This window comes from Lingula anatina, chromosome 4 (assembly GCF_051362555.1).
Source record: "Lingula anatina isolate TDL-2025a chromosome 4, LinAna3.0, whole genome shotgun sequence".
Lineage (NCBI taxonomy): Eukaryota > Metazoa > Brachiopoda > Lingulata > Lingulida > Lingulidae > Lingula > Lingula anatina.
Window position 1 is genome coordinate 28851569 of NC_141770.1, and position 13943 is coordinate 28865511.

The 13943-nt window shown below is 36.8% G+C and overlaps 2 protein-coding genes across 3 annotated transcripts in view; one reads left to right on the plus strand and one right to left on the minus strand.

Annotated features, from left to right (window-relative positions):
• Window positions 1-766: 766 nt before the first annotated feature.
• LOC106171563 (carboxypeptidase B-like) lies at window positions 767-9174 on the plus strand. 2 transcript variants are annotated; one of them, XM_087010328.1, is made up of 10 exons: window positions 767-889; window positions 994-1148; window positions 3064-3163; window positions 3647-3751; window positions 4386-4493; window positions 4661-4768; window positions 5616-5703; window positions 6718-6920; window positions 7835-7922; window positions 8808-9174. In XM_087010328.1, exons 2-10 carry the CDS (start codon window positions 1015-1017, stop codon window positions 9035-9037), a joined length of 1164 nt encoding a protein of 387 aa, XP_086866454.1. In that variant the 5' UTR covers window positions 767-889; window positions 994-1014; the 3' UTR covers window positions 9038-9174. The 2 variants fall into 2 exon arrangements, with proteins under 2 accessions (XP_086866454.1, XP_086866455.1); XM_087010329.1 differs by having other exon boundaries at window positions 809-889; window positions 977-1148.
• A 1030-nt stretch (window positions 9175-10204) lies between these two features.
• LOC106160359 (terminal nucleotidyltransferase 4B-like) overlaps window positions 10205-13943 on the minus strand; it is a 33705-nt gene continuing 29966 nt past the window's right edge. Inside the window, exons 10-11 of the mRNA XM_013536941.2 lie at window positions 13694-13805; window positions 10205-13502 (exon numbers count right to left, since the gene is read on the minus strand). Coding sequence (XP_013392395.2) covers window positions 13002-13502; window positions 13694-13805 — 613 coding nt within the window. The 3' untranslated portion in view covers window positions 10205-13001. The remainder of the gene's footprint in view (window positions 13503-13693; window positions 13806-13943) is intronic.

The following is a 13943-nucleotide window of genomic DNA, read 5'->3' on the forward strand; positions in this document are numbered from 1 at the left end:
CCCCATCCCCCCAGTCCCTATTCATGGGGGGGGGTTAGTCGATTGCCACTCTCATCTTCACCAGGACGTCAGAAAATAATGAAAGGAAAATTCTGTTTGTACTCAACTATTTTACTACTATATGACCCCATTCGGAATAGATGATCCGAGTACTTACTGATCCGCCAACTAAATATGGCCGACCACACATCAAAAGCGACGCCGCTGATTCCCGATAGTCTCCCCGCCTCCACAGGCGCCTTTAAAGGGATTAAATCTCGGCTCTGAGGTTTAATTGCTGGGCGCCTGCAGCGACGGCGTGTGTGGAGGCCGGGTGTCCAACGAGAATAGGCAGCATCTCTTTTGAATTGTGGTCGGACATATTTAATCGGCGGATCAGTAAGCACTCGGATCGTGTATTCTGAATGGGGCCTATGATCTAAGTACCACTGAACTTATAACTTATATTGCTCATATAACTTACATAAGTCTCAAAGATATTACGAGACCACCAGAACACACACGTTGTGTCGTTTTCGGATGTGAAGGATAAAGCCGTTGCTTCTTGGTGTTTTATCATATTAAGTCAAGGCATGACAGAAGGCACCGAGAGAAAGAAATGAATTTCGTTTCTGCTAGTAAAAGTGATTTTCTTTTGAAATGAGGGCACTTGAATCATCATCAGCACGTCCTCAGAGGCGAACTTTGAACGCAGAAGTATGACGTGGTTAATCATAGGACCTGGCTGACTATGATTGGCTGACATGTTAACTCAGAGGTGATGAGTACTTAAGCCGCACCCATCTACCAGATTGTAAATGCGCAGTAGAGAGATTCCAAGCATCTTGTTCAGTTACGGTGCCACATTGTTAAGAAGCGAAGAAATTAACTTTGATCGATTGAACTGACGGTGAGAAATAATTCATTTAACGCGATGCATATTTCCCGGATGCAACATTGAGGGTGTAATTTGTGATTTCAAATCTAATACGATCAGCCTTTTCTCTCTGACAGGTTTAACAGGTCGCATTTGTCATGACCGCTTCCAACAGTCACCCGAAGTCCGCGGCACGGGAGCATCGCCGAGGAGCGATGCTGTTAGCGCTGGCACTAACGGGTTTCTGTACCCTGATAACGGCTCTGCCGACCCCGGTCAAGAGAAATGACAGGTAAGTTTTTTATTTGCTTTCTAAAACAAATTTACTCGCTGGCTTTCAGATTTTAAAAGTTAGTCGCAATTGGCAAGAGAATTGTATTTTCAAGCTCATTCGACACTACAGCTCCATGTCTATCCAGATCTGAATTTGATTGGTCAATCTTGATATTATGTCCAGTAAATGGGACAATTTGTCAATAAATATTAATTGATTGATAATCCTAATCGGCCAAACGGTGCGTCACCCCTTGTGCCACAAATGTAAACAGATGGTCTTCCAAATCGATCAAAACACCACAATTACCACCATTCAGTTTATGGCATGTTTGTGTATTTCGGAAAATTGAACTTTTATTGTATTATAAGAATTCAGTACATCATCTATCGTTTGAAAGTGTACAGTTTGCATCAGATTAATTTTCATCTATGTCGGGTGGCTAAAGAACCGTTAATAATTTCAAAGTTCAAAAGCTTGCACAGTTTTTAGGATACTGCAGTGAAATTCGGAATACTTTAGAAAAATGTTTTTTTTTAAATAATGCTGAAAAGTTTCATGAGTCTACCCTAGTTATGGCAAACCGTAAAGATTACAATCTTCAGTCAATTTGTCAAAATTGCCAGACACTGGCACCTGTCAGACGACAAATAGGCCGGCATGCGTTTTTTTATTTATTTATTTATTTATTTATTTTAGAGTTTTTTAATGTTCTGAATTTCTTGTTTAGAGAAATTAAACTTAACAAGGGAATTTCTGAATGAGTGCCTCACAACTGATATCCATGTTGGACGAGTCTGTAAGCAACCCTGTATAAGTAATTTGTTAGTTAAATCGAATCTTAAATATTAATTGTTGGTAAAGATCTGTTTTGGCTTTGGGACGTGCATATACATGTATATGTCTATATAAATGTCGTTTTCTAAAGTCCCGAAGGCATGCGACAAAGATATAGAGGAGGAAAATATGTCAGTGGAAACTTGTGGAAGCTTAAACACATCATTGTTTCAAGTCAAAATCTGTGGGAAAAAGATTTGATGATAAATTATCATATTAGATTGCGCATGGCATGTCATTCTGAAAGGGCTACTAACTTTTTCTCCTACTTCACCAAGTCAAATACTGTAATCAGCTCAATGAATACCAGTTATAAAGGTTGCTTTTGCTTATGGCAATTTTCTAGTAGTTGACATTTCATATCTTGAGAACTGCGTACTGGAGCCGCGCTTTGATTCAGGTATAAAAGTAAACTTAAGTTTAATTCTTTATACCTCATTCGACATGCGCCTTATCGTGGCCATTTTTTGGTCATTATAACTCAGGATACTGTATTCATTTACACGATCAGCCAATACCTGTACTCTGCTGACAGTAAGTCTGTCGAAAGCTTCCTCATAATGTTCAAGAGTGAGACTCCACCAAACGTATTGCAGCCACCACGACCCCATCCCTATTATTTTTAGTATGGGCATTTTGGTAATGTTGCTTAGTGCTTCTTTCTCTTTGAGCTGATCTCCCAATAATATTCATCACACCTGTCTATTTTTTTTGGTCTTTGCTGGATATTACAGTGCTATTGGCCAATTTCAGTTTTTCAGCTTTTGAAACCGATTGACCAAAGGTGTTTTTTTCGTACACATTTCAATGATGTTCCACAACCTGGTTGAATTTGGATAGTTGGCAAAGATTCATCAGTATATGTGGGTGCAACGCTTAGCAGTTACTCATTTCTTGTATTTCGTCATATAGATCACTCTCGAAGTGCATAACGGTTTGACGCTTTATTTCAATGACAGTTATATATCTACTCTACCAGCCAGCATAAACCAGGACGCAACGTGGCTTGTTGTTGAAGTGTACCTCGTTAGTTCCTGTATTTGATCATTTTATTTGTGTTTAATGTAAAAAGTACATATTAACACACCTATTCCAGAGTGATAGATGAAGAAAAACCGGAAGTCCAGCGAAGGGAGAAACGATCTTTGCCACCTCAAGCCCAATTCAACCAGAGCGGTTACAATAGGGTTGACGTCGTAAGGCATAAAAATGATTGCTGATTAGGCCCTATAATTGCAAATAACATGTATCATCGTTATTCTAGTTTACATATACGCACATGCGCGCGTGAAGACAAACCAATATGTTATCTAACGTACTTGTCTTCTCTTAGTTTTTCCGTTTTGAATAGAATATTTCTACATAATTGTTATTTTAAGCACCAGTGTTTATCTTCAGTAGTCGACAAGAAAAAAAAATCAAAAACAAAAGCACAATTTCTGTGTTGTCAAAAAACAGGCTCAAAATTACTCAAATTAAACTTTGGGCGACAGCAGTTAAAACATTTATCTAGAACCTAAGACCAACTCTCGGTATTAAATTACCTTCATCCCGTTACTTACCCTGAGATTGAAGAGTTCTCTTGAAACTGTAGAGACTGCAGATAATATAGATGCTGATAATAGGGAGGGGAGTTCTCAGTGAACTCTGAAACCAGGGTTTCTCGCTCTTGACTTCAGATCTATAAATGGCTGAAGACGATGGAGAGTTCGTGTGGCGGGAAATGCTCCGTGTTCAACTTAAGGTATAAATCCTCCGAAGGGCGAGCACTACGTGCCATCAAGGTACGGTGATAAGCATATAATATGAACTATTTTGGTAAAGTTTAGCATACAGAGGGCACATTTAGCATACAGGGGGTTTATTAACATATCATGTACGACATTTTAGATTAGTGGAAAGATTGTCGTTCTTTAAATATTCCTCACTTAGTAATTAGCATACGGCTTTTAAGGAAAATTGATATAATTCGGTAATAAGCATGCGAGGATCAACGTTATATATATGTCTTTCAAAGCACAGGACGAATTATTGGCGTCAAATCTACCATGAGGTATACAGTAATGAGTATAAAATAGTTCTAGATTGGCGCGTTTCAAGTTCTGTCTAGTTCTTTCCAAATATGATTGTTATTTCGTTTGGATTGAAACGGTTACTCCTACATTTGCTGACAAGACAATACGAGATAAGACAGCTGGCAAGACGAAAAAAAGGTTGGAAAGTAAATCATCGTTTTTATCAAGACTAACCTATTGCATTTTACCCACGAACCACGGTATTGTGATCAATGACCTTTGATGAAGGATCAAAAAGTCAAGCCTCATAAATGAACATGTTTATATTCTTTCGATTATAACCTCCATTCCTATCATTTCCTATCATTCAAACTGGACATAAAAAGTTCTAGTATAATTTCAGATTGGAACCCCTAATCCCCAAATCAACAAACCAGCAATATGGATAGACTCTGGCTTGCACGCCAGGGAGTGGATTGGGATCTCCTCCGCTCTTTACTTTATAAACAAGGTACACATTCATGGGACTGTAAGTACACGCTTTGTACAGAAATGGTTTCCGTAACAGAAACCTGCTCTTTACTTTTTACACTCTTCGGGTGTGGCTGATTACTTTTACTCTGTTCAAAATTAATTATTGTTTTGCATCATTTTAAAATCTACCCCCTTATTTTCAAGCTGATCAGTGACTACGACCAGCCAGAGGTGAAGAACTTGGTGGACTCGTATGACTGGTATATTCTACCCGTGGTCAACCCTGATGGATATGAGTACTCTCACACACACGTAAAAGAACGATTATGATTTATACTATATAATTGCTAATTATTACAAACCAGCAAAGCCGTCAAATGCACAGACAAAAAGCAGAGAATAATAATGCACAAAATGGGATACTGTCAATTCTGATGCAATAATACATTAGTGAATGTATGAGTCAAAATAATAATCCAGTAGAGCTGGACTGTTAATCATTATGTCATATTGCATCAAAATTGACAAATAAAAAACCTACTCAGTGCAATACCACCACAAATATTATGCAAAGAAAAATGAGCCACTTCTTATTTTTTAACTTTCAAGAATGATTCTTAGGATTGTCGTGCAACTAAAATTAGAAAAACAGCTCTACTGGATTATAATTTTTTGTGGAATTTTCTCATTCTTGTATTTTCAAAGCATGAACTTGAACTCTCTTAGGTCTGAAGCCTTATGCTTGTTACACATTTTACTTTCATTGGTATTACCTGTTGCGCAGAATTAAATAAAATCTGATGCTGGCTTTGCAGTTAAGCATGATGTATTATTGCATCAGAATTGACGGTGTCCTATTTTGTGCAACATTATGTTTTGCTTTTTTCTGTACGTTTGACAGCTTTGCTGCCTTGTTATTTCTCATTTTTTTATAAAACGAAGTCATTTTACACGGTGATTTGTGATTTTCTACTCAAATTTTCAATGAGATGTGAATTAAAATTTATTTACTCTGATTTGTGATTTGATGATTTTATTTCCTGTGAAGTGTGATACCCCCCCCCCCCCCCACCACCACCAATAGGACCCTCATTTAAACCTTTCAAGTTGACTCAAGCCTTAAATGTGCTAATAAATTACTTCACTCGCACTGTTTTAGGATCGCATGTGGCGCAAGACACGTTCAAAGCAGGATAATGATTGCTACGGAGTCGATGCTAACAGGAACTTTAACTTTCACTGGAATGGTAGGAATACGTTTGCGCCAGAACACATACATACACTAATGACCAAAAGTTTTAGTCGAGTTGCCACTCCTAGGGCCCAATGCTGGAACGCTGCAATGTCTTTTCTGAGACTCTTTTTAAAGATATGTATTCCTTATGGTAAGAGAAGCAACATTGAGTTTGTTACAACCTTCGAGACATTTTTCAAGATGACCGCCGATTGGTGAGAGAAAATAGAAAAACAGCCCAAGAACAGTTCTTTCAGAACAGTACAGCATTTCTGTTCAAGGATTACAGATAAAGACATTGCAGGGTAAGCAGGCATGCTAGACTATGAAGCAAAATCTTTTTTTCCGGAATTTTTCAATATATCTGTAGTTAGTTGTATATTTAGAAACGTGGTTTTGGAAATAGATTTCTGTGTAAAACAGCGCGTTACAATTGATATATTCCATTTTTCATAAATTATTGGGAGTATTTATATTGCAATGGGATATTTTGGATATATCATGTTGCACTTGAAAATATTCTGTCTGACTTCAAGTATGTTGATTAAGAGACTTCAAAGGAATGCAATAAATTCTGTCGCAGCTGTAACTGTTTTTTTTTTTTTTTTTGCCTGGGCTGTAAGCATGTAACGTATGTTAATGAGGTATTACAATGTAGTACTGAACTATGTTAACACTGGAACTCACTGGAAACTAAACAATCAACATGCATGGTGGCGGTTTAAGGAATTGCCTAGACCTTGCTGTGCCAGTTTCAGGGGTTATTACAATGAAATAATATGAAAACAGATTTTGCAGTTCATTGTTAAGCAATGAGTAGAAGTAATAATTATCAAATAATTGCGTTTATTTCGTGAAACGAAAGTCTTTTAGACTATGCAATAAAAAAGACCACATGAATGTTTTGGAGAAAACATAGTGAGTGTTAAGAAACCTTTGAAATAAGAGAAATTAACAGAATCAACATTACAATTACATTTTTAAAATATTTAGTTTTTATACTATGTAAAAGTCATTCTTTTCTTAGAGGCTGGAACTGACCCGGACCCCTGTCACAATACTTTCGCTGGCAAGAGGGCGTTTTCCGAACCAGAAACCCAGGCGATGAGTGATTTTATCTTGTCTAAGAGGCGTGACATTAAGATTTACATTAGTCTCCATAGTTACGGAAATTTATGGCTGACGCCATGGGGGTACACCAGAATCCTTCCAGGTGACTACGATGAACTGGTGAGATGATATTATTATTATTATTATTATAATTATTATTAAGCCTGAAAAATTGAGTACAGAACGTGACGTCATACGGGCGTGAAATCGCTTCAAGAGATGTTAAATTTTAAACCCATAAGGTAGAAGCTGTGTTTCGGGAATTTCGTCTCCAAAATCAATACAGTGGCACACAAAACATATGGAATTAGTAATGTTGCGGGATTCAGAGGAATATAAAGGTATCCTCTCCACGTTGAAGTGTGTCCCAAAATCATATTTTCTGTCAACATTTCCTGCAAAGCTACTACTAGGCATGAAAAACCCCTCAAATAAAAGTACTTGATGTGGCTGTATCTTTCTGGAATGTTCAAGAAGACACATATAATAAGATGATGAGTGACTGGTCAATCATTTAGAATTGAATTATTCAATGAGATATGGTATAAAACATCGAATCCAAATACAGGGACGGATTGAGCGATGCTCATTGAGTAGGGGATGGCTGCTTTTTTCCCGAAAAAATAAATTTGTTTAGGAAATCTGGATAGTATATTTTAATAGAAAATAACAAAAATATATCTTGATAAATTCTAGCATCTTTTATTCGTTGCTGCAGCGCGCTCACTTGTCTACCATTATTACTGCAGCTGTTTCTTCTCTCCTTTAAATTCTGATTTGATTTAACGCTAATTTACAAGACTTCAGATCATCCCAGATGATTCCCTTTACCAGTCTACATCTCCATTCTAGAGTGACTCAAAACCTAGGCAATTACAAACCCCAAAACCAACTTTGTGGTTCGTAATTCTAGGATCACTTCTGGATACTATATACCTCCAAGATTAATGAGCTTGTGTTTAAATTCCCTAGAATTTGTCTACTTAAACATCTTTCAAATAGTTCTGTAAGAAGGCTGTCTTACTTTATTCCAGCTAAGAATCGCCAACATAGCCGCTGCTGCCATACTTGCTGTCAGAGGAGAAGAATATTTGACTGGATCTGCTGCAGGACTGCTATCATGTATGTTTTCCTAACACACAACACATACACACTAAAATACCATTTGTATCACTGTTCTAGTATGTTGTACTATATTTGAGTATTAACTACTGTTTATAGAGATGTTGATAACTTACTTTGGAACGGAAAGTTTCTCTTTTGTATAAACAGGTGTCTGCCTTTCTTTCGGGATTTAACAGTATACTATAGATACTACAGAATTTATTCCATTCATTCTTATAAATGAAATCTGGTAGTATGAAAAGAAAGACAAAAGATATAATGAAATTTAATCGGATAAGATTTGTCGATATTTTATACATACATGTATTAAAGTTATATTTGATACTTTGTATGAACAGATTCACATAAATCATAAAAGATGCATTCAACAGGACAATATCAAACATACCATACCATGTGGTGCTTCATTTCATATTACGCTCGAAGAGAAGGCGTAAAAACAATGTATTATTCTCGCAAATTTTAATGAAAATTAAATGAAAAGTTACTAGTAATTGAGAGATGAAAAACTTGAACATGTGTAGCCAAGATAATTTTTTCGAGACCCCCCCATCTGTCATTTTCAAATTTCAACCCCCCACCCTAAATCTTTGCTCAAAAATTTCCAGGGTTCCCTATTTTCTCCCCCCTCCCCCTAAAAGTGGGTTTTAGAGCGACTTTTACTTAATTATGGGTGCCAGTCTTAAAGAGCAATTTCCATTTGTCCTCACAAAATTGGGAAAGTAATTACACAATTGGTTTTTATGACCCAATTAATAGAGAAAGTACCTGAAGTTGTATAGGTAAAAGGCCACATTAGTGCTATAATTCACCATGTTATTTTGAAATCTCTGCCATTAGAATTTGACTCTATTTCACTCGATCCATTTTCTATTTTTCTAGATCTCGCTGCCGGGGGCTCTCGCGACTGGGCTAAGGGCAAAGCGGGCATTAAGTATTCCTACAGTGTAGAATTGAGTCCCAGTATAAGAACGGCTGATTGGTCTTTTAGATTCGAGCTTCCCCCTCGTTTCATCCCACTCGTAGGCGAAGATCTTTATATGGGTCTTAAAGCTGTAGCTGAAGCACTGCAGGAAAAATTAACCCTTGAGATGAATGTCGGTTGCATCTAGTGAATATATTTCATTTCATGAAAATAGTGACTGCGTAAAAAAAAATCAAATTCTGTTTTTTAAGAACAATATTGTTAAATTCCGATTGTCAATAATTAAGGCTCTGAAAAGTTGCAATAAAACAGATGGAACATAAAGATGACAGTCGTACAGATTCTTTTATGCTATAAGATAAAGAAATTAATTTGATATAAATATATGACATTCCTGTTAATATCAATGCAACTGGGGAAAATGTCCAGTCTTATAAAATTTTAATTCGGATCAGTGAATTCTGATTTTGACCAGTAGTTTTAGGTGGTCCGAATGGCGAATGCTGAAAAGTTAATGGCATAGACTTTGACGATTGTCCTTTTAATAAACTTGCCTATTATGTATCATAGTGATATCAAGCAACTAAATCCGAATTGCCAGAATTATATAAACATTCTGCATTCATAAATGAAATAAAGACCTCAGCAAATCATTTATGCAGACAACCCACTACCAGGCTCGCAGATTTTAATATGTGCACTTTTTCTCTAACGGAACCCTGTGACTTTTGGCCAGAGGGCAGCAACCAATTCTGTCAGCGCGCAAATGATACTGTGACGCTGTGTCCGCTCTGTGGAAGAAAGGCTTCCTGTCTTGGCTGAGATGTCTGCTGAAACAAGTCACATGGTTTGAAGGAATGCTCTGAAGTAACAAGCTTTTCATAAGGGGCTCTTTATATTTGTCAAAAAAAGAGCAAGTGATTTTAAAAGATCAGAACATTCAACTGTTTTGATTGCTGTCAAGGGGGCTTGGATTTGACCTGCTGAGTGGCAGTGCCTGGGTAGTTATGCAAATAATGACCAGCTACGTAATCATCCTCGAGATTTCATTAATGGGCCACAGTGCAAAACAGTCCCATGATTTTTTAAAACGACACATATCTGCGAATGTTTGGTGAAAAAACAATCTGTGGCTCTGATAGAGGGTACCTGCACACCATTGTGCTGCCACCTGGCGCTCACCATTCAGACCACATCGCAAGAAAAACCAGCAGGATTTTTTTTTAGCAAAATGCTGACAAAATTCCTTAACGATTCCCAGTCACAGTTAACCAGAAACAATTTTAAACAGATATATAAAAATTGCTCTCAAACTGTCACTCTCAACTGAACAAATGATAACAACAACTCTGTATTTGTGGTCCGTAAAAAGAACCTTTATTCTAAGAAACTGGAGAAAAATATTTTCAAAATGCTTCTCCACATTATTGGACTTTAAATTGTGACAAAACATTCTACCACGTTACCCTCTCACTCTACGTCTCTGCTGAATTCAACATCACATCTTGCTCACATTCCAAGCTAAAGATCTCGAGACGTCTTGATTGTATAAGAATATTCAACTCTTAGCCATTCGACCACTCTATTCACCACATGTCACTATCATACATTTATCCATATAAAAGCAAACTTCTTGATCCACAGTTATAACAATAATAATTATAATAATAAAAAGCCTTATAGTTAACTTTCTTGAAATACCACATCTTCTCTAGCTATTTCTCTAATTGCTAGCAGTTGTTAGTTCAAATATCTTGCATGTAATTGAGAAACATTTTATTGCCATACTGTTAAAAATTATTAGTCTACCATAAAAGATGCATCCTTAACTTTGCTGAAAACAGAAATCCCGTAACTATTAGAGCAGTGCTCAACAAGGTTTCCAATAAACTTATCATTTTAAGTCCAAACTTTTCTTGTATCCATGTGTTAAATAAAATAACTTCAATCTTAATTAAAGGTGAACTTGGATTGCACATACTGAGGAAACGAGGTCTCCAACTTTGACAAAATCTGGCCAAAAGTGAACAACTCTGGTCTGTGCTTGAATTCAACAAAATATAATAATATTTGATGAGATGCATCTGTATTTTTACACCAAGTTAGATAACCTGCCTCGTATCTGTCCAACACATCTATAAAAAAACTTTTTACTTATTTATTACTGTGGATATTTCACATTATCCACACTGTACAATAATACTAGCCATTTACACATATTGCAATAAAATCTAGTTCACCATTTATACATAAAACAGAAAAGACACTGAAGTCTTCTAGGCAAAAATCTTGCATGGTAAGACTTGTGCAGTAATGAGTAAGTCCAAACATTGCTGGTCAATAATAAAAAATTCCATATTTCATTTGAATCAAGAAAATTGCTTAACTCTTCAAGATAAGGTTATAATTGAAGCTGTGCATTTCTTTTCACTTTGTTTTTCTTAAATATATGGAGTACACATTTCCTTTTTTATTGTAATTAAGTATCCATAAGAACAACTAAAATCAATAATATACTACATACTTCAATACTTTTAACAGAAACACACACACAAAATAAATAAATAATAAAAAAAAATAATTATATAAAAAAATCCAACATTTGTTTTGATTTTCCTTTAGTACATCTCACCAGACGGCACCAGTGCTGCACATCCCCTTGTTTTGAGGGTATGAAAGACTGCGTCATTAAAGAAATGAAATTAAAACTAGAAATTCACCTTGTTTCCAACACAAAAGTCTTGTGCAATTTTGCAAGAATTAAAAAGGTATGCTTTATCATTTTTTTTGGAAATCCTTAAAAATTTTTTAGTAAGTTATTCTTTACCCCAATATTCTGCAGTTACGTTTGCAACTTCTTAAAATGAAATAAAAATAATCTTGACAACTCATAGATAAACTGGACATGTGACTCTTTGTCAAATCCACCATCTGTTATTGCTCCATGTAACATAACATAACATCTTCAAAGATTGTCAATTATAACAGCTGTCAGTACTGCAGTCCAGGTCATAGAGACACAATCATTCTCAAAAAATGAAAAAAAAAAAAAAAAAAAAAAAAAAAAAAAAAAAAAAATTCAATAGTCTTATTTTGTTTCAAACAATCTTTTTTTCTGACAATCTCTTGACTAGAACTTAATCTTTGCAAAGTCATTCCTGGATATATAAAATCAACCAGCACCTAAAAAATATTTTTCTCAGCTGTATAAGATACTTTTTTTTAAGTGTTTGAATTTTTTGTTTGGATTAAACACTTTACTTCCACTAAACTGATTGTTTTTTTGCAAGTCATTCTGTCAAAATCTCTCTTCTGACAAGCGAGGGGTCTTTGCACACCTGAACATTGAACTCACCAGACTAAAAGCACACCCGGACAAAATTAATGTTGTCACAATCTTTCCCAGTGTTGGAATGCTGTAAGATTTGTCTTTATATTTTCCTTTCTTTCCATTTTTAGACATTTTAAATATTGTTTTTTTTTTCTTTTTTGAGAAAAGAAAAAAAGTCAAGCACAATAATTTACATGCAAACTGGAAGGAAAATATTTTTAGAATTTTTTTTCACAATTTTAAATTTTTTTTTTTTTGGTTGTCATGATTGCGTAATATTGTATACTATAATAGAAAGACATCATCACAGGACTATAAATTCTGCATTATTGCAGCCATCATTTCGAATCTTCATCTCTCCAAGTTTCAATGCCGTCATCCATCATAAACAGGCGAGCTCAAACCTCGGTGGATATCTTTTCAACGTGCAGTATCATTACCACACAAGAGACAAAGTTCCACACTGTTCACACCATCTGATTACTTTCACATGCCTCCCTCTTAATATACCTCCTCATACCCACTATAGTGGCCTCTGTACCTTGGCAGTCTGCCTATACCTCTGCCTATATCAATGCTTCCATCAGTAGTTTCTAAGAAGCTCCAGTTGTCCATGGTAACATGACATGGATTGTCTACGTAAAGAGGAGAGGAGCTTTGTACAGACGCGGAGAAATTTTCCATCACTGCTCAGAATTCTTGTTTTGAATCACTGAGGGTAGTTTACAAGGAATCTTGTAATGGATTTCTCCGAAGAACATTTCAGAGCATATTGAAGTCAATGCCTGCCAAAGTAAAATGGCAGACTTCTAAAGCAGTATCACCGCCGTCCGCCCTCTGCAGGATTGTTATTGTCCCTGTCGCGGCGCTGAGAATTTTGTCCGTTACTATTTTTCCTGCGCTTTGCGTAAGACTTGTATTTCTTTCCACCACCACTCCCTGTTCCATTGTTACCTTGGTTACCTCCACCAGAACCCATTGCTGATTGGTTGCGAAAGGTGCGTGTCCAGCCATGAGCTACAGTTGCAGATTTTGGCAGGACAGTCTCACTGTGAGTGTCTGGTGCAGCCACGCTCGATGAAGCAGAAGTCCTGCGGCCACCGCCACGCCCAGAGTCATTACTTGCCACAGATGCGGACCGGCGTCTTCTTGAGTCGGAGCTTATGTCTCTCTTTTTGGTGAGTGTGGGCTGGGAGGCAGAGTGGCGCGGACTTGGCGAGGCATCAGACTTGGTGGGCATGCTGCTGTTCCGTATGATTGTTACTGAGGCACTTTTGGCAGGGGGGCGACTTTTGGGACTTTCCACAGATATATCAGACTCCTGTAAAGAAAATGATATATGAGGGCTGCTTTTTATTTTTCTTTATCTGTTTTCTATTTATTAACTCATTAAAATTTTTCATCACTTTATATGTTTGACACATTCAAACCTAGATCTAGGAAGAAAGATTTGCAAAACCACTGAGACACGTGTGTGTGTGTGAGCGAGAGAGAGAGAGAGATCCCACTTACTGTGTCACTGGCAATGCTGGAGCTGCTGGAGGCTGCAGGAGAGGAAGAAGACTGGCACATAGAACTGCCGCTGTCAGATATCTCCACCTCCTTCAAACTGGACAGGTTACCCCTGGAGACAATAGCAGGAATATTTTTCAATTAAATAGTAAACACTTAACCAAAATATCCAATTGTCTGTGTTACTAAACATAAGTCTTCTGCCATACATGCAGGCCTGCACACGCACACACATACACGGAGCTGCCTT

Bases quoted from the DNA above. Each gene is read 5' to 3' on its own strand.
- LOC106171563 (XM_087010328.1), top strand. From the start codon at position 1,015: ATGACCGCTTCCAACAGTCACCCGAAGTCCGCGGCACGGGAGCATCGC. The intron at 3,752-4,385 runs GTACGGTGATAA...GTATAATTTCAG, and splicing joins GAGCACTACGTGCCATCAAG to ATTGGAACCCCTAATCCCCA. The intron at 4,769-5,615 runs GTAAAAGAACGA...GCACTGTTTTAG, and splicing joins ATGAGTACTCTCACACACAC to GATCGCATGTGGCGCAAGAC.